Here is a 23216-nt window from a genome sequence, read left to right as displayed (position 1 = left end):
AGGTACAGGGATTCAGGAGAGATAATAGGACTTAAGGAAGTTCCAGAGCAGAGAGAGAGATTTACAAATTAGAGCTGGATTGGATGTGAGGAATGAAGGGGAAGGTGGAGTCACGCCTGACTCCTAGTTCCCTGATGTAAATTACTGGATAGGTAGGGAATGGGAATGTGGGAAGACTAGTTAGTGCCTGGCATGTGGATACACCCTTACTTGTCCTAGAAAAGCTGCTGTGAATCACCTAAACACCCTTTGTGTCCATAGCCCCCAAAGCGAGTTCATACCACATAGACAAAAAGCTTGGAGAAGTTCAAAATCACAGGAATGCATATTGGCACGTGGAAGACAAGTATAAGAAAAGGAGATAGCAGGAACACCAAGAAATATCAGTCAGAAGTGCAGGAGAGCTCCTGGTGAGGCCAGGGGCCTAGGCATGCTGGGAAGTGCAGGTAAGAACCGCAGTGTGCCCATGGTGCTGGTTCACACTCACGACTTGGGTAGAGGCAGCGGAGTTGATGGAAGGAGAGCAAGGGAGTAGAAATTATAACATAGACTGTGATTACCTCTGGGTTCTGTGCAAGGAATGACAGTTCTGTTCTGTTCTTCTAGTCCTCATGTTTGGAATTTCTTTTTCTTGTTCTTTATTTCCTGGCCAGGGCTTTCAGGAATAGATGCTGAGATGGCGAATCCACAGTCTTCTATGATTTAAAAAAAAAATTGTAACTTCTACAAATTCACTCAAAAATAGTTTATAAATACCACTTACCATATTAATGATCTTCACATTTCATTCTTATATTTTTTTCAAATCAGAAAAATGCTAAACTTTGGAATTTGGCTTCTTTTTATAAATGAAAATGGCTTATAATTTCTTTTTCTGTCTGTCAGATTTTTCTGTGAGGTTATTCTGATCTCATCAATTTGGTAGTATTCACTCTTCTGTTGTTCCTAGAACTTGTGTAAAGTTGAAATGATCTTTGAAGTTTAGTAGAAATTTTCTAACAAAACCATCTTTGTAAATTTTGTGAACTGCTATTTAAATATATTAAAAATTATAGAACTACTTTGGTTTTCTATTTCTTTTTGGGTTAGTTTTGGCAAGTTATGTATTTCTAGGGACATCCCCTTTCTGTTGAAATTTTGGAATTTATTCTCATGAAGGGGTTCTTAGTACTCCTTTTATTATCTTTTAATTTTTTTTGGAGCTGTAAATACTCCCCTCGCCCCCCTGCTTTAAAACTGTATTTCTGAAGGCATTTTTCCCTCTTCAAATTAATCTACACCCCCTCAAGTAAGTTTTGTTAGAGCTTTGCTTGCTGTGTGTTCAAAGAGCTGCCTTTAGCTGTGGCAGCTATGGCATCTTATTATTTCAGTTAAAGTTGACAGTTTCTCTCACTTTCTGTACATTTGTATGCTTTGTCCTCTGGAGTGTGGATACTTTATTCAACATTTGTCGTTGCTAGCTTTAGCCATTGCTTAATTTTATGAACTCTACTATTGCATTTTAAAGATTGCTTCGACAGGCTGCAGATACTAAAATATGAAGAAGGGTAGGCACTGCCCTCCTAATATTTAAAACACCTTTCCCCTTCACCTACCTCCCTGTTCTTGTCTGCTGCTCTGCATTTCTCTCCATGTTTCCTCACCTTGTGACTCACTTCCACACACATTATTTTCCATACCGATCATTTCCTTGTCTCTCCCCTTCTTGCTTTGCTATACTTCCTTTAAAAATCATCTGCTCACCATATCCCAGGATGGCATGCATCTAATTTTCTTTAAATGCTCACAGGTTCAGCATTATTTACTACATGGGGAGAGCCTAGGAAGAATGCCTAGACAGAAGGTAAAGCGCCTGCTGTGTGGGATCCTGAGGCACAAGTTCAGGAAGCGAGGAGAGCTTGTTCTTTGGCTCTGGGCAAGCTTTATAGCAAGGCTCACCTTTTTCCTATGTAACGTGAGATTTCTTCCTAACTCAGCCCCTTTCTTTCACAAGTTGTATTAAAACTGAGATGAGATAAAAGTAGATTTGTCATTAGTTTTATATTTAGATAGTCATCATGCGCTCTATTCTTAGGAAAACCTGTTAAAATAGGAATATGTCACAGGATGGCATGGTGCCAGCGTGGTGTGTTAGATGAGAGACACCATGATGGGGGCAGCAGGTGGTGGAGGGAATGGCAGGAGCGCACGGTTGTTGTTCTCAGTGGCTGAGACACAGGAGAGACCTGTGAAGGAGCACTCAGTCTTCTGACTGCAGACACGGTGTGCGGGTCCTATGGGGAAGCCTGCTCTTCTGTACTGAGTTGCCATTTGCTACGTGAGGATACTGGGCTTTTCTGAGCTGTGTTTTTGAGCAATCAGCTTCTACTTTCAAGACTGTTTCTATGATCGAAATTGTGTTGTTATTCTGGATTCTAAACAGCTCAATTAGAAATGATACTCTGTGAGTGGAACTCTTTATTCATTTTGCATGTGATAAGGATGATTTGAGTATATTTCTCATCTATTTTTCTTTTTCTTTGTGTTCTTGCTGAAAGTTGTAAGGTATACATCAATCTTGTACAGCATCTGTCTTGCTAGTTTTTATGGGTTTTAGTGGGGATGGATGTGAGTACATGGGACAGATAAAAGTAAAAATGCCCTCTCCTTAGCTGAAGCCGCTCCATGGAACACAGTTTGAAGGTAGCACATCTACTCTTATTTCACAGAAGAAGGGCCTAGGGCCTAGGGAGAGGTTTGTTTAGTCCAGGTTTATGTAGTGGGAGGACATGAAACTCAGAGCTAAGTCCAGAAGGCTGCCTCCAGATTGAGCGCCAAAGAACAACAGCGTAACCAGCACAGCTATAGTTAGGTAAGTTCACCCACGGGGTAGCTGGTCCACCTTTATCGGTGCCACTGTGGTCCTCGGATAAGGAGCTTCTCAGCTTGGTAAAGGCACACCAACATTGGAAATAAGAAAGACAAATGGCCAAGAGTATGGAAGTGGCTTTAGGCTTTGCACAGAATACCTGTATTCTAGGTTCACAACAGGAAATGACTTCTTGGGAGAAATTCTGCTTGGGATAAATTGTGATTTAGAAGAAAACAGAACATGTCCATTTTTCCAGAAAGCGTATTATTGTCCTGATATTAAACCAGACCGTCAGTGCTTTGGCCTAGGCTGTGCTTACTTGATCCTCATAAGGATGGCACTCACCGAGCTGCGAGTTGGATGTACACCTCAGTTTCTTTGGGGGCATTTTTGAGAAACAGACTTTATTGACATAATGTCTTTGTCCTGTAGTACTCATATTTCCCTATACGGGGTGAGAAATTAGAGCTAAGGGCAAAGAGGGAGTTTGTTTTCCCTGAAGAACTGTTTTTTTTTTTTTTTCTCTCCTTGTAGACAATTAAAGTTCATAATTGATTGTATTTCTTTTTCTATTCTGGCCTTCAGAGAATTGGGAGCCACATGTATGGCTTGTCCATAGCATCTCCATAGACCTGTCACGTATGGGTCCTATCCCATACCTTATCAGAAATTCTTTTTATGTTCATGATTTCCCTGTCTGGTAGTCTCTGCATTGCAGTGTTATCTTATCATTAGTTCAATATGCTTGTGCCCTATACTTTTGTGTATAGTAGTTCTATTCAGGCATTTTCCTGTAAGTAGGATTAATAGTTTTATGCATTTGATTTGCATTTGTTTTTGATTTTGTTGTAGATAATTTCAAGGACCTCAATTAAATAAACAGCATATATTATAATGGGAAGTTTTAATTTTTTTGTGTGAATCAGTTCAACTATATTTTAGTCCAATATTTGGAGAAATAATTGTAGGGTATTAAATACACATAAGACTTTCTTTCCATCATGACTCTGTTGAGTTTGTCACTCAGTGCCGTTAAACATGTGCATTACTGCGCAGCTGTTTCATCCACCCTGTAAGATGGAAACTCAGTCCGTGAAGTAACAACCTGTTCCCCACTCTCCTGAGTTCTGGGAAACTGTCGTTCTGCTCTCCATCCTTAGGAGGTTGACTCTTTTGTACCTCATACAAGAGGAATCATTTAGAAGTTATAGTATTTGTCCTTTTCTATTTTGCCGGGTTCATCTACCATAACATTCTTGGTGTCATCCATGTTACAGCTTGGGTCAGGATTCCTGTATCTGAAGCACATGATGCCCCACTCTTCATGTGTGACTTCTTGTCTATGAGCCCTTGGGTGCGTCTCCCTTGGGCTGTGGTAAGGAATGCTGCTGTGAACATGGATATGCCATTACTCCTGAGTCTGGGTTGTCACTGGGGTTGTTTAGTGTATACCTAGAAATGGATCCTATAGCACTTCTACTTACGGCTCTTGGAGGCACAGCCATACTGCTTTCCACAGCAAGCGTCCATTTTATGTTCCTGTCAACATTACCAAAGGCTCTAATTTCTCTATATCCTTACCAATATCAAATATATTTTGTTTTGTTGATTTTTTTTCTTAAGTAGTAATCCTAAGAGTGTAAGGTATGAGGAAAAAATATAAGTAGAATTACTAACATTTTCTATGCAGCTGTTATCCTCCAGATTGTCCCATACTTGCTTTGCAAAGCATTAATTTTACATCGTTTCCAAAAGTGTTCATCATTTGCTGTGTGGTAGGAGGGTACACCTTAGTGCATGGGTCCATATTTGTGCATGCATGTGTGAGTGTGTGCACCAGTGTAAGTGCATGGGGAGCCAGAGCTGGTATTTGTTTCTTCCTCTGTTCTCTACCTTACTTTTTTTGTTTGTTTGTTTGTTTTTTTTCGAGACAGGGTTTCTCTGTGTAGCTTTGCGCCTTTCCTGGAACTCACTCTGTAGCACAGGCTGGCCTCGAGCTCACAGAGATCCGCCTGCCTCTGCCTCCCGAGTGCTGGGATTAAAGGTGTGCGCCACCAACGCCCGGCTCTACCTTACTTCTTGAGAGATGATGTCTAACTGGACTTAGATGGCCAGCAAGGCCTGGGAAATCTTCTTGCCTCTGCCTACAAGCCCTGGGGTTATTGATTTGCCTGATTTCTTGCATAGGTGCCAAGGATCCAGACTTGTGTGTTTTTATAGCAAGCACCTTACCCTCTGAGACAGCTCAGTTCCAATGCTTGTCTTTCATATAGTATTTGTTCTTTTCTATTTGACCGATTCAAATAACATTCTTAAATGGCTTAGATGTATTTTATTTTTTTATGTTATCTTTCTGTATTATAGATACCAAATACTGATTTGCTGTCATATTTCAAAGGGTCATTACTTCATTGAACAGAATCTTGTCATATAGAGGGTTATTAGAGGTATAAAATATGAAATAAGAAATGGTGGTACAAGAGGGTACCTAGGGCTTAAGGAAACTAGATATTTCTTAAGATAAAAAAAATTATAGACTTGATTTGAAAAGAAAACTCAGAATGTTTTTATTGAAATTAGTTTTTGGTCTTTAGCCATAGTTATAAGTACAGAGTTCCTAGAAACTATAAAGAAAGGAAAAAATATTGAAACTTTAGAAAATGTAATCACAAAATTCCAAAGGAATCCTAGATGTCATCACTTTTTCTTGTTTGCAGGCATTCTTCCCACAGCTCTGGCAGCCAGACAGCAGTGTGTAAACACTTGTGTTGATGAGCAGATAGGTGTGGATCCAGTGGCTAAGAGTTGGCAGCCCGCGTCACACAGATGCAGATGAATACAGCCTCTGCACTTGTGCACTGTGTAACCCTAGTGTCCTGGAGCCTGGCTGTGCTCGGTCTCGGCGGTGGTGTAATGGCAGCTCCACCGTGCTGTGGGTGGAGAGGGTGTATCAGAGGAAACAGCACAGCCCATAGCTCCTGCTCCTGCTCCTGCTCAGTGGTCCCTTTAAGCCACTCGTTCACTGTAGGAGGATCAGAAGTGACAGAAGGTTAAACTTGCCATCAGGCTGAAGTTTTATTCCCTTCCAGGTTAGCTGTGCAGTGTCATGGAAAAGTGTCTTTTCTCTAGTGTGAAAGTTTTTCAGCTGTTTGGAATAGCTAGAAAATTCCTTTTCCCTGTGCCAGGCATCTCCTAGCTCCTTCAGTGCTACTACTGTGTTAGACTTTGCAGATGTCTGTCTGCTCTTCTGTGAGAAAGGACACTTTATTCAAAGGCATCTTTAGAGACAGAACAGCTGCACAGAGGTGAGTGCAGAGTGTGGTGCTTCTCAGTTCACCTCCTACCTGCTAGTGGGGAGGGAGCAAGACCATGCAGGGGACCCTTGCGCCCTCCCTGGGCTCTCTGTTCTTCATGTCTCCTTGCTGTGTTCTTAACTCCCAGCTTTTACTGTTACTCAGATGATCCTCCTGGGTCTCTGTCCCCTCCCTTCCCTCTGTCAGCCTCTGAACTAGTGATGCCGTCTCAGTGTGCCCACCCCGGACTCCAGGACTCCTTCCTGTTTGTCCAGTAGAGTCAGCAGCCCTCTACTGACTCTACCTTGTGTCTTTCCCCTCGGTAGTTGGGAAGTAGAAAAAGTGCAGGATTGCCCCCTTACTCATGGTGACTCCCTGAGACCTGGGGTGCCTGGCATGGAGTGGGTGGCTGACAAATTCTTGTTGGGTGAAGAGGACAGAGGACTGAACTATACTCCTCTGCCTTGAAGGATGAATAATACTGTGCTTGAAAGGGCCCTTGAGGACCAGTCAAGGTCACTTTTTTATTTTTAAAGCCTACAAAAAAGTACAAAGCCATATTAATTTTTAGACTTTTGCGCATTTCAAGTTACTTTGGGTTGCTTAGTAAATAAATATTTCCCTTTAGCCACCTGCTGGACAACTTCTTTTGCTAGAATACCACTGACTGTGTGTGCATGCCTTGGGAGGCTTAGACTCTCTTGGAGTGTTCTCCTCGGGAGTTTAGCCCACTAAATTGGTTCCAATGTAATCTTTTTCTCCTAGTTGGAGAACCATGAAGATACCTGCCATGTCAGAATAAAACATTAAGGACTGGAGCAGAAACAGAGAGCATTTCTCTTTGTGTCTGTGTGCATGCATGTCTGAGTGTGTGTGTGTGTGTGTGTGTGTGTGTGTGTGTGTGTGTGTGTGTGTGTGTAGGTGGAGGCATCTGGGTCTCTCTCACACTGAACCTGAAGGTCATCTCTTGGCTAGACTGGCCACCCAGTGAGCTCCAGGAATTTGCTTGTCTTTGTCTGCTCAGGGCTGGGATTATAGGTGGAGCATCACCATGCCTGACTTTTCACATGAGTCTGGGGACCCGACTTCAGCTTTTCAGGCTTATGTGGCAAGTGCTATGCTGATGGAGCCAGCTCCCCCTCAACTTTTCAAAGAGGATGTTGTGAGGCTGTATGGTTGTGGTGCAGGCCTGTAATCCAGCAATCAGGAAGCAGACCCAGGCAAATCAATGTGAGTCTGAGGGCTCGTCTACAGTACAGTTCTAGAACAGCCAAGGCTACACAGAGAAACCCTGTCTCAAAAACAAAAACAAACAACAACAAAAAGTGGATGTTGTCATAGGATATCCCTGTGCCCTGGAGCAGTCCTCAACAGGAAGAAGGAAAGAGCTCCTTGTTCTTGTGAGTACATGGGTGAATCCAATAAAAACCTCATCCATTTATTTCAAGTTTCAGAACATGCAAACCAGTTCCAGGGTATAGGAACCAGAGTAGCTGCCTGGGCTGGGTGGAGAGAAGAACAGGGTAGCTGGGAAGGGCCTGAGGATTTAGGGTGGGACAGTGGAAATGTCCTGTCTTAATGTAGTGCAGGGTGCACAGGATGCGCATTTACAGTGGACTCCACACTTAAAGCAGATGGGCAATCTGTAATCTCAGAAAAGTTCCTTAAAAAGTAAAGGGAGAGTTGCTATGGTGTCCCTCGTGTTATAAATACCCTTTCCAGTTCTTTGCATTAGCAGAACTATCAACTACAGCCAGAGTAACTACTGAAGATGAGATTTGATAGAGTTGTGGTTAAATTCTCTGCCTTTACAAATGATCACTTACCCATTGTGGCATATTTCTAAAAAAGAAATTTATTTCAAGGTATATACAATGCACAAATCTATGGAGAGTGATTACATAAAAGCAGATTATTTTTAGGTAGAAAACTTTGCAACTGTGAGGAGTGTCCTTAGCACACTCACAAATTGGGCTCCGAAGCAGATGCCAAAGCAGCCCTGTGCTCTGTCTGGAGGTCCAGTAACATTCCTCATCGGATGCCAAGGATGCCCTGTGCTCTGTCTGGAGGTCCTGTGACACTCCTCATCGGATGCCGAAGCAGCCCTGTGCTCTGACTATTCAGAGGCCCTGTGACACTTCTGATCAGACAGAGCATTGGTGGCGCTAATATTTGTAGATGTAACTGTCTTGTTAAATAAGAAACACAGAGCCAATTGCAAAGTTAAAAAGCCCAAGAGGTCAGAGCAAAAGCTAAGAGCTAAAAACCTTACCCTTCACTGCCGCTGCTGTCCTCCTCAGCAAGAGACCTACTTCCTGTGTGTTTGTCCTTTTTATTGACTTTCTATTCTGCCTTCTCATTGGTTGTAAACCCAACCACATGACCTCCTCATCACTGCCCATCTATATAGACCTCCAGGTCTTCTATGGTTGGTATTGAGATTAAAGGCATGTGTCTCCATGCTGGCTGTAGCCTTGAACACACAGAGATCTGCCTAGCTCTGCCTCCCAAGAGCTGGGATTAAAGGCGTGCACCACCTCCGCCATGTTCTTGCTATGGCTCTAATAGCTCTGACCCCCAGGCAACTTTATTTATTAACATACAGTTAAAATCACATTTCAGTACAAATAAAATATCACCATAAATGTTGATTCCTAGGTGGACCTATTTTCAAATTCTTTGCTGACTGGGATATTATGAGAGACATAGATGGAAGTATATAGAAAAGTTATTTTATACATCAGTAAAATACAGCAATCAGAACCTAGAATACACTAGCAAGATTTTAATAAATACACAGATAGAAGCATATGTTACTGCTTAATACTCTTTGTTGTTTTTCTATCAGATTTTTTTTTTAAATTTTTTGAGAAAGAGTTTCTCTGTGTAGCCCCGACTGTCCTAGAACTCACTCTGTAGACCAGGCTGGCCTTGAACTCACAGAAATCCACCTGCCTCTGCCTCCCTGGGATTAAAGGTGTGCGCCACCACTGCCTGGCAAATAAATGTTTTTGTTTTAACTATTTTTTGAAAATTGTATGTGTGTGCACATGCCCATTCCTGGAGGCCGTGGGAGGGTGTCAGTTACCTGTGCACATGCCCGTTCCTGGAGGCCGCGGGAGGATGTCAGTTACCTGTGCACATGCCTGTTCCTGGAGGCTGCGGGAGGATGTCAGTTACCTGTGCACATGCCTGTTCCTGGAGGCCGCGGGAGGATGTCAGTTACCTGTGCACATGCCCGTTCCTGGAGGCCGCGGGAGGATGTCAGTTACCTGTGCACATGCCCGTTCCTGGAGGCCCCGGGAGGGTGTCAGTTACCTGTGCACATGCCTGTTCCTGGAGGCCGCGGGAGGATGTCAGTTACCTGTGCACATGCCTGTTCCTGGAGGCCTTGGGAGGATGTCAGTTACCTGTGCACATGCCTGTTCCTGGAGGCCCTGGGAGGATGTCAGTTACCTGTGCACATGCCTGTTCCTGGAGGCCCTGGGAGGATGTCAGTTACCTGTGCACATGCCTGTTCCTGGAGGCCCTGGGAGGATGTCAGTTACCTGTGCACATGCCTGTTCCTGGAGGCCCCGGGAGGATGTCAGTTACCCGCTTGTATTGCTGTCTGGTTTCCTTGAAGCGAGGTCTCCCCCAGGCCACACTGCCTGCTTTTGAAAATAAAACTTCAAAATTAGTTTTTTGAGAATTTTATATATGCATGTAATATATTATGATTATACATCTCCCCCAGTCTTTCCAGATCTGTGTCCCACTCAGTGTCCTACCTGGCTGCCTGACTGCATATATATATATATATATATATATATATATATATATATATATATATATATATATATATATATATTTTTTTTTAATAACCCACTGAGTTCATTTCATGCCACTTATATTTGCACAGGTGTGGGACAATTGACTAATCATTGTTAACCAACCTGGGACCAGACCCTTGAAGAAAACTGACTCTCCCTTCCCCAGAAACCATTGGTTGTCAATACTGCCACTGCTCCTGAGTTCCTTCCCCTCCTGCTAGCATGTGGACTGCCTTGATCTGATGCAGGCACCCACAGCGCTGTGAGTTTGTGTGTGCAGCGGTCCTGTTCTGCCCGGTCTTCCCAGACTTCTGGCTCTTCAAATCTTTCTGTCTCTTCTTGGTGATGTCTGAGTCTTACAGGGAGGGTGTGACATAGATGCCCCATTACGACTGACACTTTGTAGACACTTTCTGCGCTTTGACCAGTAGTGAGTGAGTTTTCTGCATTAGCAGCTCTCCGTTACACAAACTGCATCTCTGAGGAGTGAGAGCTGCATTAATCTATGTATATAGACATTATGTATAGAAACGTGTATTTGGAAGGTATATTGATAGTATGTCCTGTGAGCAAAATGATAATTGTAGCTTCACCCCTGGGGCCTCTCAGTTCCCCAGATGGTTCTTGATTAAATTTAGAGTGCCAGGTATGGGTTTCATCCTTTGGAATGGCCTTAAATCTAATCAGAAAACAGTTGATTGACCTTATAATGCTCATCTCATTATTTCACCCATGGGCAGTTCTTGCCAGGCTGGTCATTATCGTAGTGCACAGGGTTCACAGTGAGGTAAGACTGCTGATGACTTTTCTTCCACAGCAGCCTACATAGCACCTTCAGGTACTACGAATGAGCACTAGCCAGCAGGGAGGAAACTGCTTCTTGATCAGTGCCAGCTTGCGTTCTCCATGTCCTGTTAACAAAATATGTGGTGCCTTCTGCCATAGTCTTTTCATCAAGTCTGGCAGGCACCAAGAACAATGACAGTAGTCTGTATTGTTTAGGAAGTCTCTGGGGGCCCCTGATCAACAGCTTGAGGGAAGGCATTCGATACTTGGCACTGCGCTTTTTATTTTGGGGGGAGTATCATCCTTGTGTAGGGTAACTCCAAGTCAATGTGTGTATATGTTGAAGGAGTTTATATACTAACGGGCTTTAATATGGTTCTTTCAAACATCCTTAGTTAGCCCTCTGCTACCCCCCCCCCCCCCACACTTAACTGCTTCCCTGTTACAGTGTCTCTGCATCCTCTGTTCTCATTGGTTGTTTTGGAGTGTATGTACAACATGGCGGATGGCAGACTGGAAAACTTGTTGGATTTGGTAAAGAGATTGATGATTTGAGGGGGCTTTCTCAATTTTTTTTAAAACCATTTAGCCATACACTATTCTTACAGTTGTGAGCGTATAATGACCTAACAGTAACTGAAGCTCCTTCAAACAGGAAAATGCTGAGTAGAGAGTTAAGAAGATACTATTTTGAAAAATAGGTTTTTAGGATATTCCAAAGCCAGACGTGGCCATGCATGCTGTATTCCCAGCATTTGGAAGTATAGGCAGGAGGATTAGAAGTTCAAGGTTATTCTCAGCTACATAGGGAGGCCTAGATCAGTTTGACTCAAACAAAACCAACAACAGCAAAAAATCCTGGAGTTTTATTGAATATGTGAATTTGGAATTTCTGTTGTGTTAAATTGAGGCATGTTACAGTGTTTTGAATATCCATTATCACGTGGTTTAATGTTCTGTTGTACAGTTTACATAATGATCCATTGGAAACCTTTTGAAGTTTTAACCTGTACAATAATCTGGAATGATTTGGACATTATACACTGAAGTACATAGTGCTTATAGGGAAATAATCCAGTAAGTGCTACTGTTAGATTGTAACATGGACATGATGCTAGGTAAACCTTCTGATGTCAGTAATCCAATGTTTTCACTGATGCTCAAGTTCTTATGAGCTCATTCTTGTATCAAATTATGGTAAACTCCAGAGCCGTTAAAGGAGCAGCCATTGTTTGGGCCATACTGTGGGTGCTGATCTGGGAGATCAAATACCACTTTACTTCCAAATCTTAATCCTTTCTTCCATATCTAAAAGGAGAGGTAGAAAGCAAACTTCCTTGACGTGTTTTCACTTGTGTGCAGCATTTGATTTGATTTTTAAGATGTTATTTTTAAATTGTTCCAACAAAACAGGTTTCAGGTATTCTGGGTCTACCCAGTGGTTTTTTTCCCCCTCCAGATTTCATTATCACGTCACCACCATACCCCCACCCCAGTTTATTTGACAGGTGTCTTTTTCTTAAGTTAAAGAAGAAATTTGACTTTTTAATGAAATAATGTCCAACTGTTTCACAGTACCTGCTTTCCTGTTGTTCAGTCCTGGATAAAAGACTGTCCCCCAAATCTGCCATGATCTGCCATGCATGCATGTCTGAGAGTACCCTCAGAACTGATTGCGTAGCAGGCTCTGCGCAGGCCTTTCTTTGAACACGTCAGTCAGCGCACTGGGTCAGTCAGGTCTGCGGTGCTGGACTGAGGACAGAATTCTTGTTCTGGGGGACATTCCCCTTCGTTTTGAACAGAACTGAGGAAGGTGATGGTGACTGAGAAAAGAGCGTCTTTAGGGTGCCGAAGCCATTGTTGAGTTGACCAGCATGTGTGAGTGAAGCTCTAGTAGCCATCTTATTTAACCTCTAGGCATACACCCTTCATGTTGACAGAGACTAGTGACTTCTTTTGTGTCATGTGCTGGGACCAGTGTTGGTTGACCTTCTGTTCCCTGCTGTCTGTGTTCTTCATGTACAAGAAGACGACAGGAGCAATTAGAAGAAAACTTGAAGTTACACCTACCTACCTGTCTTAAACCTGTCCCTACACATGCCATCTTTTCTCTTGCAGGGGGGTAACTGGCCTCGTCCCTTAGTGAAGAGCAGCTACACTTATGGATTAGGTCTCAATAATACTGTTCTAGCAATCCTGTCTGCTCATTCCCACCTCATTAGTGGCTACAAAAACCAGGCTGAGCTTCTTCTCATTTCTGTCCGTCTGTCTGTCTTAGTGATCTTATCTAGTCTTACAACTTAAAATAGGACCCATGAGATACAACCCCTTCTTCCTTAAGTATCGGAGTTCATGTCTGCTCATCTACTTCTGTACTTGGCTGTCTCATAGTACCTTACGTTTACCACATGTGAGACTGAGGTCCAGCTGGCCTGTCTTGACACAGTCTACCCTGTTTCAGGTACTTGCAACTCTGACTTACTTTCTTAGCCCCAAACCATGAAGCCATGTTGCTTCCTTCCTTACTCTGACATCACACAATCTGTCAGCAAATTGTTTAGTCCCTTTTTCCAAATCTTTCTAGAAGTGCTTTTCAGCACCTCCACAGCAAGTACCCATCTTTTTTCTTTTCCATTTTATTTGACCTCCCCCACAGTCTCTTTCTAAGCAGGGACATAAATTGATTTCATTTGAAAAAGTGGTACAAGATAGCAAAAAAAAAAAAAAAAAAAAAAAAAAAAAAAAAAAAAAAGTACTAGAGTCAGTGATATCCTTGGAACTTATTGTATGCAAAAATGCTTAATAAGTCATAAAATAAAGCAGCTATATGCTGTGTACTATCATCAATATGTATCTCCGTATTTCATCATGCCTCACATGGGATCAAAGTATAGTATCTCCAGACCCTAGAGGAGAGAGTGTGATTTAGCCTGGCTGTGATTAAGAAGTGAGCACTCCATCCTTATTAGTCTGTATTTTCATTGTGGTAACTGAGGGCCACACCTAGGTAATTTATGAAGAGTATTTAGCCCACAGTTCTGGAGTTGGAAGCCTTAAGTATATGATGCTGTCTGTCATTTGTTAAGAGTCTGGGAGGACCTTCCTTCTGGTTCATACATAGTAGTATCACATGTCCCCTTGCCAGTTAGAGTCTCCTCTCATATGGTCACTAATGCCATCAAGTCCTTCTACCCTAAAAAGATCTCTTCTGATCCTAATTACATCCTGAAGGCGGCACTTCCATATACCATTGCATTTGGCTTTGGGGTTACATTTCTAGTACAGGGAGTCGGAGGCTGTCAAACTGTGGCAGTCCTGCTTCACCCAAACAATGTAGTCAGACGTGGGCGGGAGAGCGCACATCAGCTGTGAGTGATCATATGGAGCTTCTTACAGCTGCCTCGTAGAGTAGTAGCAGGGAGTGGCCTGAATCTCCTATCCTGAAAAAGTTTGAGTGTTATTGGTCCTATAACCACAGCAGTGTGTCAGAACAGCTGCTTCTCAGAGAGAAAAATCAGGTAAGATAGAGTATTTCGGTCCCAGATACATTGTTTCTTGTAGTTGTATGTGTACTAACTGAGAAGAGATCAGTGTTATAATCTGCTCATTGTACCTGGTATGCCGTGGATACTAATCGATAGTCTCCAGTTATTAGCTGTCTTTGTCAAATGATTTGACTGACGTCTCTGCCCCACTCACCCCTGTAAAACATAGGTAAATAGCAGGGCACTTTCTCGAAGGAAATAGTAGAATCAATGTATGTAGACTGGCTAGCACATGCTTTTTTAAAATTGGGTTGCTTTGCTGGCATCTGTTCACGTGGGAAACACTCACTGAGGAGTTCATCTTCTAGCAGGACATAGAAAAAAATGGAAGTGGTTTGAGGAGACAGACTCTTCAAAATTGTGTTAATCTTCAAGGGGCTGTAGACAGCAGCACGCATGCTTCCTGTTAGGTAGATGGTGGTACTGTCCTGCTTTCTAATACTTTAATATGTATGTTCACTTGATATACCTTAATTTTTGCTTACAAATCATAGTTTAAAGTTTTCTAATATAATTATAAATACATGTCGGGGTCCACTAGTTCTGTGTTTCTTTAATAATAATAGGATAGTTATAATAGCTTGAATGTTTGTATGCTTAAAAAAATCTTGCAACCATATGCATGTGTTGGTAGGACACATAAGCATGGCAAATGCACACTTAGAGTCAGTCACAAGGTGGAATTTTATGAAGGTGCTGTTTCTGTTACAGCATGGAGTCTTAGCTAGCAAATAAAAACTCAGAGATACTTTAGAAGGTGACTGTGGTATAAAATTGCACTCTGCAGTCTCTTCCCTGGCAGTTCTACACTGATTTTCAATGCAAGGTTCCTGCTAGGTAACTTGGAATTGCTGGGTTGTAGAAGGGCTGGAGTTCCCTCTGTCCCACTAGGCAGTATCAAGTTGCCACTAAGCATCCTCACAGATGCTTCCTTGCAGGAAGAGAGCTTCCTGGGGCACTTCCCTGCTCTTATGTCTTATGTCTTTGTCATGCACATCCCTTACTCAAGGAATAGTTTTTTTGCAGGTAGTTTTGTAGTAAGGCTTCTTCCATGAGGGAATTCCAGAGAGGCTGGAAACTGAAAGATTAACAAATTCGCACAGGAGGGTAGCACCCCCCCACACACACACACTCTCTTCACTAACAAGTGAGAAGGGAGTAATGCTTAGTTTAGGTGAATACAGGCTCAGCTGTGGTTTGAATAAGGTTTTCTAGAGAGGATTAGATATTTGAGGGCATTGGTCAATTTTGTCACTTGGCTGAAATCTACATAAATTTAGCATTCAAATGTAAGCATTTGTTAAACAGAAGGAATTATTGTTCTGTTACATTTAAAGGTACACTCCAGCCAACTGTGGAAGCATTTCCTTCTCTGGAGACACTATTTTGATTATGAGAATATTTACAAGTGTTTTTGAGTTTGTTACAAAATACAATTATGTGTCTTTAAAGTTTTTGTACTTTTTGTACTTTTGTGTGTTGTCTCTCTTTAGGATTACTTATGTGTATTGCTATTTTTATTTCATTATCACAGCTCTAATAATTATAATCTCATTGCTCTAATGATAAACACTGAAGTGCCTGAGGACCGAATCTGTTCCCAAGAGGATAGAGATTTGACCCTGTTTGTCCATTGGAGTGAGCCTTGAAACCAAACTGCATTTGAGTCGTTCCCAGAATTCTGATTAGAGCATTAGACCTGAGGGGCAGCCATAAAGACCCCAGGGCCACACAGGGTCCTGGAGTCAGAACAGAGGGAAGTGCCTCCTCCTTCGGGGCTTAGAGAGGAGCATGGGAGAAATGTCAGGAGGTGAAAGGTTAAATCAGAGAGTGCTGCAGAGGGGTTTTGTGAAAGAGTTCCCAGCTCAGGGTCTGTCTGAGGTTTGACCTGAAAGAGAACTAACTGGGAAGCAAAGGCCTCATCAGTGCCTTCTAAACTGATGGTGTGGCCTCTGGGTTTGGGCCTACCTCTGTGGTCTGCTGGAAGGGAGGAGAAAGTCAAAGCGGGCTCCTATCCCAGACAGCACCAGCGGCATGATTCTGCTGTCAAAAACACTGATTTTGTAGAGGTGTTTGTTTCTTGAGACAGGGTCTCCAAATTCTCCATTCTCATGCCCCATCATGCCAAATCCTGGGATTACAGGCATACACACCACAACTAGCTTTAAATAGGCATTTTATGTTTGGGGATTGCATCTGAGAAATAGATTCTGCTGCTAAGTTGAAAGTACAAGTTTAAGAGCACTGTGTTGAACACTGCTGAGCTTATGAGGTAATGGTGGAAAGCTGTAATAGGCAGGAACTACTGAAGGCATTCCTGAGGACATATGGCAGCCCTGGAGGCAAGGTCTCTGTTTCTGGAGTGAGGTGCTGCTACACAAGACAAAGGGTTACCAGTGATTCCTGGAGTTCTTGGTGCAGAATTAGGTCAAACTCAGGTCCAAGCCCAGTGTGTGCGGTAGTGCAGTCAGGGTCAGATACCCTTGAGCTGTTATGTAAGGGACAGTGCTGATAGCAGATGCTGAAATAGCTGGCCAAGCTTTCTCTCTCCTGTAGCTTTTTCTTTTTTAGTTTACTAAATTAAAGGCAAAATGTAGAATTGAAGTAGAAACAAGGGGTTGAGAAAGGGTAGTTAGATTTTCGTAGCTATCACCCAGCAGCTTGTTTCTTTTATTTGATATTCCAACTGTTAGGGAAATAAACTAGGAGACTCCATCCAGTTTTATCTACATTTTAACATGTAAGATGATGTGAAATCTTTTCATTGTTGAAAAGCTTGCTGAAATGTTTTTTTTTTTTTCATTTCATGATCAGTGTTGAGGAAGAAATATATTATTTTAAAATGCAATTCCCAAATTGACTAATGCCTTTTTCTTTTACTAGTAGCCTCATAATTTAATTTAAATCTGTTTGGTAGTTCCCAATCTATTTCCATTAGTTAAGCTGTTGTGAGAAAAGGCCCCTTGGGAAGAACAAAGTTAACTTAGTAGTTTTGATCATTCGTGTGCATGTGTGTGTAACTCAACTGCTTTCATTTCTGATATTGCAGTTGAACTAAATCAAAGCAAGTAATTTTCATATTCTCTGAGAAAGTCTGTATTTCCTGTCACTCTGAACTCCTATGTATCTGTATTCTTCTAGGTGAGGAATTTTAAATTGGAACAGGAACAAGAAAAAAACAAAATATTATCCGAAGCACTGGAGACTTTAGCCACCGAACATCATGAACTAGAGCGATCCCTGGTTGAAGGGTCCCCGCCTGTCAGCATCCTTAGTGAGGACGAGTTCTATGATGCACTGTCAGGTAACTCCTGAGTCATTGCGTCTGTGTTGTTGTTAGTGTGGAGTCCACCGCCCAAGAGTCTTTGTAAGAGTGTCTTCCCTAACTACTGGTGTGTGTGTGTGTGTGTGTGTGTGTGTGTGTGTGTGTGTGTGACAAGAATCTGAAAATTGGTGACAAAAATTCAACACTGAGCGGGTGAGATGGCTTTCACTGGTGAAGGTACTTGATGCCAAGCAAGAGCCAGCTCTTAGAAGTGTCTACTGGCTACACAATATACTATGACATGCATGTGCCCCTCCAAATAAGTAAAACATTTTTTTTATCTAAAGAGAGTTACTACTTCAAATAAGTAAAAATGGAGTTGGCCTATTTTGAAAGTGTGCAATATGTTAGAATTGGAATACCTTCAAAACTGCACACATTTTATTTGCTACTTTTTCAGTGACCTCTGGTGCCAGCTCTTGTCACATACTCTAAGGAAACAGAAAGAGACAATGGGTTCTGTCTTTGAAAAGGCCTTTAGAGTTCAGTATGCTAGAGGCAAAGTAGATAGGGGACCAGAGTGTAACTGGAGCAGAAAGAAGGAAGTGCTTAACTTTGCCCCCGAAACTCTCACAAGGACAGGATAGCATATCCCCTGTGAGCGTAGACTCCAGAGCCTCCAGCCTAAGAGTGGCGTTAGTGTTGCTCACATGGACAATGAGAGCTGAAGCTGGGGGAGTGTGGACAGGGTGGAGGAGGTGGGACTGCTAAACAGTTTGGAGTGTGTGTACATGTGGGCTAGTGTCTCATTTGTAGGCCAGGCTGGATTGAATTCATGATCCTGCCTCAGTCTCCCAAGGGCTGGGATGGCAGGCATGTACCATCATACTTAGCTGAGTTTTGATCCTAGAAATTGACATTAGAAGTTTTGAGATACATATGAATGGGAGAGGGGAAGGTAACAGAGAGCAAGGTAATTAGAGATCAATGAGATTGAAACAATATTTTATGGAAGGAAATGAAAGAGAGGAAGTATGCTGAGAGATGGCAGAAATGAAACAAGAGGTTAAGCCAGAAAGGCTGAGGCAGTGTGTGATTACGCAGGAAAGGAGACAATCCTGGAAGGCCATAGACTCAGAAGGGATTCATTGTATATGACAGAATCAGACATTGTTAGTAGAAGTATAGGAGAATTAAATCAGGAGGACAGACTAACAGTCAGATTTGAGATGATCAAAAGACTGGTGATAGTGAGTGTCTGTTAAATGTAGGATGTGTGAAAGGAGTGGTTCATGTTGGGCAGGGAAGAAAATGTAGGATTTGAATACAGACTGAACAAGAGTGAAGAATTTACTATGGTGGGAGGTAGGAAGGTGGTGCAATTAACACTGAAGATGGCTGATACTTACTGTACATCAACCCTTTGCTCTGTCCATTGATGCTAACTTAGGTATTCTGTGAGGGACTTCCTAAAAGAAAGTCAGTAGAGGATCATAGTGTAGTGGTTTGAATGAGAAATGTTCCCACAGGCATACAGATTTCAACATTTGATTCCTAGTTGGTGGCACTGTTTTAGGATGTTGTAAAGTTTTAGAAGGTATGTGGTCTTGCTGGAGAAAGCATGTCAGTGGGGGTGGGCTTTGAGAGTACATAGCCTCCCTCCATGTCTAGTTTACTCTCTCTGCTTCACGTTTGATTTGGAGATGTGATGTTTCAGCTTCTGACTACCTGCTGCCATGCCTCACCACCATTACAGACTCCCTCTCAATGTAAATTGTATGTGTGCACGTATGACTGCATGTGTGCGTGTTCACATGTGGAGGTGCTCTTGGAGAGCAGAGGTGTTGGAGACGCTGAACTGGATTACAGACAGTTGTGAGCTGCCTAACATGGGTACTGGGAACCAAACTTGAGTGCTCTGGAATAGCACTAAGTGCTCTTGACAACTGAGCCATCTCTCAGCCCTTTCTTCAGAGGTTAGTAATGGCTTGATTGTTCCTCTTCCAGACCCTCTTTCAAGCATTCCCAAGTACATAGACTCGTATCGTAGGGCTTGAAAAAAAATCATGAATTTAAGTACCTATATGATTATTCTGGATAAGCTTTTCACTTAGCAATCTGTCTCGGGACTCCTTTTCAATATTGCAGGTCCAGCTTTGTAGAAGTAACCGTCTTATTAAATAAGAAACACAGAGCCAATGCAGAGATGAAAGCCCAAGAGGTCAGAGCTAAGAGCCTTACCCTTCACTGCTGCTGCTGTCCTCTTCAGCAAGAGAGACCTTCTTCGTGTCTGTTTGTCTTTTTTATAGACTTTCTGTTCTGCCTTCTCATTGGTTGTAAACCCAACCACATGACCTGCTCGTCACTGCCTATCTATACAGACCTCCAGGTCTTCTATGGTTGGTATTGAGATTAAAGGCGTGTTTCTCCATGCTGGCTGTATCCTTGAACACACAGAGATCTGCCTAGCTCTGCCTCCCAAGAGCTGGGATTAAAGGCATGCACCACCACCGCCCAGCTTCTGCTATGGCTTGCTATTAGCTCTGACCCCCAGGCAACTTTATTTATTAATATACGAATAAAATCATATTTCAGTACAAATAAAATATCACCATACAGCTCAATCTTGTTTTGTACATGAAGAACGATTTCCTTAACCATTCTCTTCTTTGGAGACATTTAACAGCTGCTCCCGTCTCTGCTTCTGGTTATGTCGTAACAGTTCCCACAGGGAGAAGGAGATAAAAAGTAGCTGTCGTCCCTGCTGGCATTCCCAGATCTGCGTCTTGGTCAGATGGGATTGTGGTGACTGTTGCTTTATGGGTTGTTGTGTTGAGCAGACTAAGTCCTAGTGTCTGAGCTAACAGCTCGTTCTCTGCTGACTGTAGGGAATGAGAAGGGGGACAGTGCCAAACCCTGGATAGTCAATACAAATTCCGTTACATCTGTTTAAGCACAGCAGTTCATCTGTGGTCTCTACTATTTCTTACTACAAATCTAGGGACTCATAGAACAATGTAAAAGCTGCGTTGAAATGAAGTCTGATAACCTCTGTTCAAGTCCTGACCTGGCCACGTAATTCATGGTGGTCATAGCAGCTCTTGCTAAGTGATGACTTCATTTTCACACTACAGTGTCTACACAGTAGTCTTTCTTCACACTTCCTCCTTCACTTCTGTTATGAAAGAAGAAACCTGACCCCTTAAATAAGGCTAACTCTTATTTGTCCCGCTGTCCTGTACCTTCCCAAGGAGACTTAGTTATTGCTTAATTCACTTATGTTAAAATACCATGTAACTTAAAATTAAAGAGTAAAGATTGATTCAGTTTCCAGCACTTAAAAGTCCTAACATCAGGATATCCGCTGAGCTGTGTTCTTTCTAGTGGCTCTAGGCGAGAATCTGGTTCTTTGCTCTAGTGACCCACCTGCATTCCTTGGCTCCAGGCCCATCCTGCATCTTCAGAGTTAGAGTCTCTGATTTGCTGTCTCTGATTCTACCCATCCTTCCTTCTGAAAGGACCCCTGTGATTCGCTGGGCTCACCCAAAGAATCTAGGACATTCTCCCATCCCTGGAATTTCTAGCCAGGTAGCAAAATCATGCTCACCTCCCCTTTTAAACCAATATTCCTAAATATAACTTATTCAGTCCATATAATGCTACCTGTACGTACGTTTTCAGGGCTGACCATGTGGCACTGGATAACCGGTTGCTGTGTTCTTCCCTGAGGAGAGCCACCTCTCTGGCTCCCGCTTCCCCCACTGCTTGTGAGTCTTTGTCTGGGGTCAAGGCTTTTCTCCAGCCAGCTTGACACGTTCGGTGGTGTCAACTTGTTCAGCTCCTCACATTTTGGCAGTTATGTTGGTGACACTGTTTGGGTGTAGCTTTTGATATTACTAGGAGACACAACCTCACAGCCAACTCCCTGGTCCTCGGGCTCCTACAGTCTTCCTGCCCCTCTTCTCAGTGTTCCCTGAGCCTTCGTCTAGGAGTGTTTTACAGATATATCAGTGAGGGCCAGGCTCCATGACTGTGCACTTGGATTGGTTGTTGTTTTCTGTAGCAGTCTCTGTTGCAAAGAGAAATTTCCTTTTTAAGAGGTGAAGACTACACTTATCTGTGGATATAATGACTAATATTTATAGACTGTTGTTAGGGATTATGCTGGTTTAGTAAATTAATGTTTCTTATTTTCCTCCAATAATCATGACTTCATGAGCACTAAATGGTTAGCTAGGTTTCCAGTAGCAGGCATGTCTCCCTCTTTTTGAATGGGTCTAAAATCCAATTAGCTGTCGGTTACTGCCAAGGTATGTGTACCAGTATGGCACCCATAGAGTTGTTGTGCCCTGCTAGTCATTGATGTGGTCCGTAGGCATCATAGCTGGGTAGGACTATGGTTGCTTCCATCCTTTGGAAGCTTGCATGGTGCTTTCTAGTGTCATGAAAGCTAGTCCTCAGGGAGGGGATGTTTAGGTCAGTTCCAGCTCAGTGGTCTCTGGGCCCTCTTTCTGAAGTGCATGGTATCTTCAGCAATAGGGACCTTTGTGGGCTGAGTTTTTCATTGGGACATAGGCCAGCTCTGGAATAACCACACAGAGATGTATTAATTATAAATACTCAGGCTATAGCTTAGGCTTATTGCTGACTAGACCTAACGACTTAAATTAACCCTTATTTCTTATCTGTACTCTACCAGGTAGCAGTACCTTTTTATAGTGTGGCATGTTGATCTGCTTCTTCTGCATCTCTCTGGCAACTCCACCATCTTCTCCTCATGCACTTTTCTTTTTGTCTGCAAGTCCCACCTAACCTTTTCCTGCCTAGCTACTGGCCAGTCAGCTTTTTATTAACCAACAAGAGTGATACATATTCACAGTGTACAAAAAGATTCTTTCACAGCAGACTTTGCTTCCACCTCTGGGGGTAACCAAGGCCATTAGCAATAGGCTGTATGTTTGGGAGTCTCTTGGACAGCCCTGACCAACAATGCCAAAGAGGACTTCTCATGTCTGATCTTGGGTTTCCTTAGATAATCTTTGGCTCTTGGAGAGAGCACTGTCAGTCCAGATGAGATAGGCTTATTAAAGTTATATATGTACATTTATACATAGACATTATATGTATTTAGGGGTTTTCTTTCTTTTCTTTTTTCTTTTGGTAATTATTAGCATGGCTCCTGTGGCTTTTTCAGGCATCCTTGTTATTTTACCCACCTCCCTCCTTCATCTATTTTTACCTCCTTTCTCCTTCTCTAAGAGACCTCCTTTCCCATCTCCCTTCTCAGATTACTTGTATCCTGCTATTCCCCCTAATCCTCCTCCTTTATCCCCTATATCTCTGTTTACCTCTCTTCCTCTCTAAGAGCCCCCTTTTCCTAGTTCCCTCATCAGATCACTTGTACCCTACTATTCCCTTCTCTGTTGTTCCCAAACCCCCAACCTGGAAACGATCTCATTTTAATTTCCTGGTTTCTGTAGTTTCTACAGGCTATGTATTTACATCTGAAGATTTAGAATTAGGAGCCTCCAGTAAGAGAACATGCAACATTTGTTCACTGTGATCTTTCTTAGTTCCATCCAATTTCCTGAAAAGGTCATGATTTCATTTTTCTTTAAATCTGAATATTATTCCACAGTGTAATGTAAAACAATTCATTATCCG

At 42.6% G+C, this 23216-nt stretch overlaps 1 protein-coding gene across 10 annotated transcripts in view; it reads left to right on the top strand.

The window, feature by feature from the left end:
- Osbpl1a (oxysterol binding protein like 1A) overlaps positions 1 to 23216 on the top strand; it is a 191967-nt gene that overhangs the window by 87730 nt on the left and 81021 nt on the right. For 9 of the 10 annotated variants that reach the window (XM_059246373.1, XM_059246372.1, XM_059246374.1 and 6 more), the window contains one exon: positions 17429 to 17591. The exons of the other annotated variant lie outside the window; for it this stretch is intronic. In XM_059246373.1, the coding sequence (XP_059102356.1) occupies positions 17429 to 17591 (163 nt within the window). The remainder of the gene's footprint in view (positions 1 to 17428; positions 17592 to 23216) is intronic. 10 annotated transcript variants of the gene reach the window in all.

This window comes from Peromyscus eremicus, chromosome 19, assembly GCF_949786415.1.
Source record: "Peromyscus eremicus chromosome 19, PerEre_H2_v1, whole genome shotgun sequence".
NCBI classification, from domain to species: Eukaryota; Metazoa; Chordata; class Mammalia; order Rodentia; family Cricetidae; genus Peromyscus; species Peromyscus eremicus.
Note: the sequence above shows the minus strand (reverse complement) of the source record. Positions and strands in the feature narration are given on the sequence as shown.